Source organism: Vollenhovia emeryi, unplaced genomic scaffold (assembly GCF_000949405.1).
Source record: "Vollenhovia emeryi isolate VEMERY1.0 unplaced genomic scaffold, V.emery_V1.0 DF950010.1, whole genome shotgun sequence".
NCBI lineage: Eukaryota > Metazoa > Arthropoda > Insecta > Hymenoptera > Formicidae > Vollenhovia > Vollenhovia emeryi.
In genome coordinates, this window is record NW_011956356.1 from 1 (window position 1) to 1,260 (window position 1,260).

The window sequence follows — 1,260 nt, forward strand, 5'->3', positions numbered from 1 at the left end:
AAGAAATTGACTAATCACAGTCGCGCATTCTTCTCATACTTGACCGTGATTGGCCAATTTCTTAAAGCTTAGGGCTTAAATCATCTATTGTAGACTGGGACTTATACGCACATAGCGAGACTTGAAGAAGCTCCTGTTCTTACTAGTTTTCCGTATAAAGGCGTGTCTGCGATTACACGCATGTATTCCGATAGTCTTTGATGCTGATCGTTATTATCAATTACGTTTTTGTTATTATTTTTCTATTGATCTGCAACTGAAGTTACAGCGTATGAAATAAAGTCTATGTATAATAATTTTTTCTGCATGCATTTTTATTCTTTTGCAGTTACACATATGTATAATTCAAATATACAATTAATAGTATTATGAAGTTGTGTGATAAAGATGGAATATCGTCGTGTTAATGGGAGGTCACAAGTAAGAAAGGAACAAGAATAAAAACTTTTTGTCGCCAGTAAATAATTAACCAATGTAGGAAATTAATAATCGACATAACTAGCAAACAAAGGCAGCCACGAGTGTAGATTGGGATCGAAGACTCCTTACAGATGCGTGGCTAATCACGACGAGTCGCCGTTGGCATAGGGTAACGCGTTAACGCACGGGGCTTCCAACGGCGCGTATTTATCGCTGTTTAACTTGCAGACTGCGTGGAGAAGAAGATTTGGCTAATTCTGCGCCACGGGACTCTGTATCCAGGCAAGAAGTACATACCTCGGATGATAGACGACTTGCCGGAGCTGCAGCACGTGATATTGAAAAATCATGCGAACGGAGCGACGAATCTGTCCGCCGACGACGTGGCTCTGTTCAGGGGGTGGAAGTTGCCGTTTGGTCGAGGGCACATGATGAAACTGGCTCTGGAGGGGGAGAACGAGATGATCGATCTCGGAGAGCGGTATCAGGCGAGGTTTCCGTCTCTGATGCCGGAGGCTTTCGACAATCGGACGTACAAAGTACGCACGACCAAGTATCCGAATGTATCGATTACGCGCCTTTACGCTCCTCCAATCACCAGCTAAATTTCAGTTTAGATTCACTGCCACACAACGTACGGAAGAGAGCGCGAGGCACTTTGCCGTCGGTTTATTCGGCTGGCACAATAGCAAAAGTGTTTGGTATCCATTGCCGGTGTATCGAGACCGCGTGATAAGAGTAAGACGCCAGTGCATTTAAATTCTCGGTCTATTTGCTCCCCTAACTTTCCCAGTTCTTTAGGCTGTGTGACTGCTGGTGTGTTTCTAGTTTTACAAGGCA

General features: G+C 44.0%; 1 protein-coding gene across 1 annotated transcript; it reads left to right on the forward strand.

Moving 5' to 3' along the window:
• Positions 1 to 502: 502 nt before the first annotated feature.
• Positions 503 to 1,242, forward strand: LOC105570842 (the record flags this gene model as incomplete). The annotated part of the gene is made up of 3 exons (XM_012028294.1): positions 503 to 587; positions 644 to 959; positions 1,033 to 1,242. Coding segments are annotated over 3 exons (548 nt in total), but the record flags the coding sequence as incomplete, so codon positions are not given.
• Between the last annotated feature and the right edge of the window lie 18 nt (positions 1,243 to 1,260).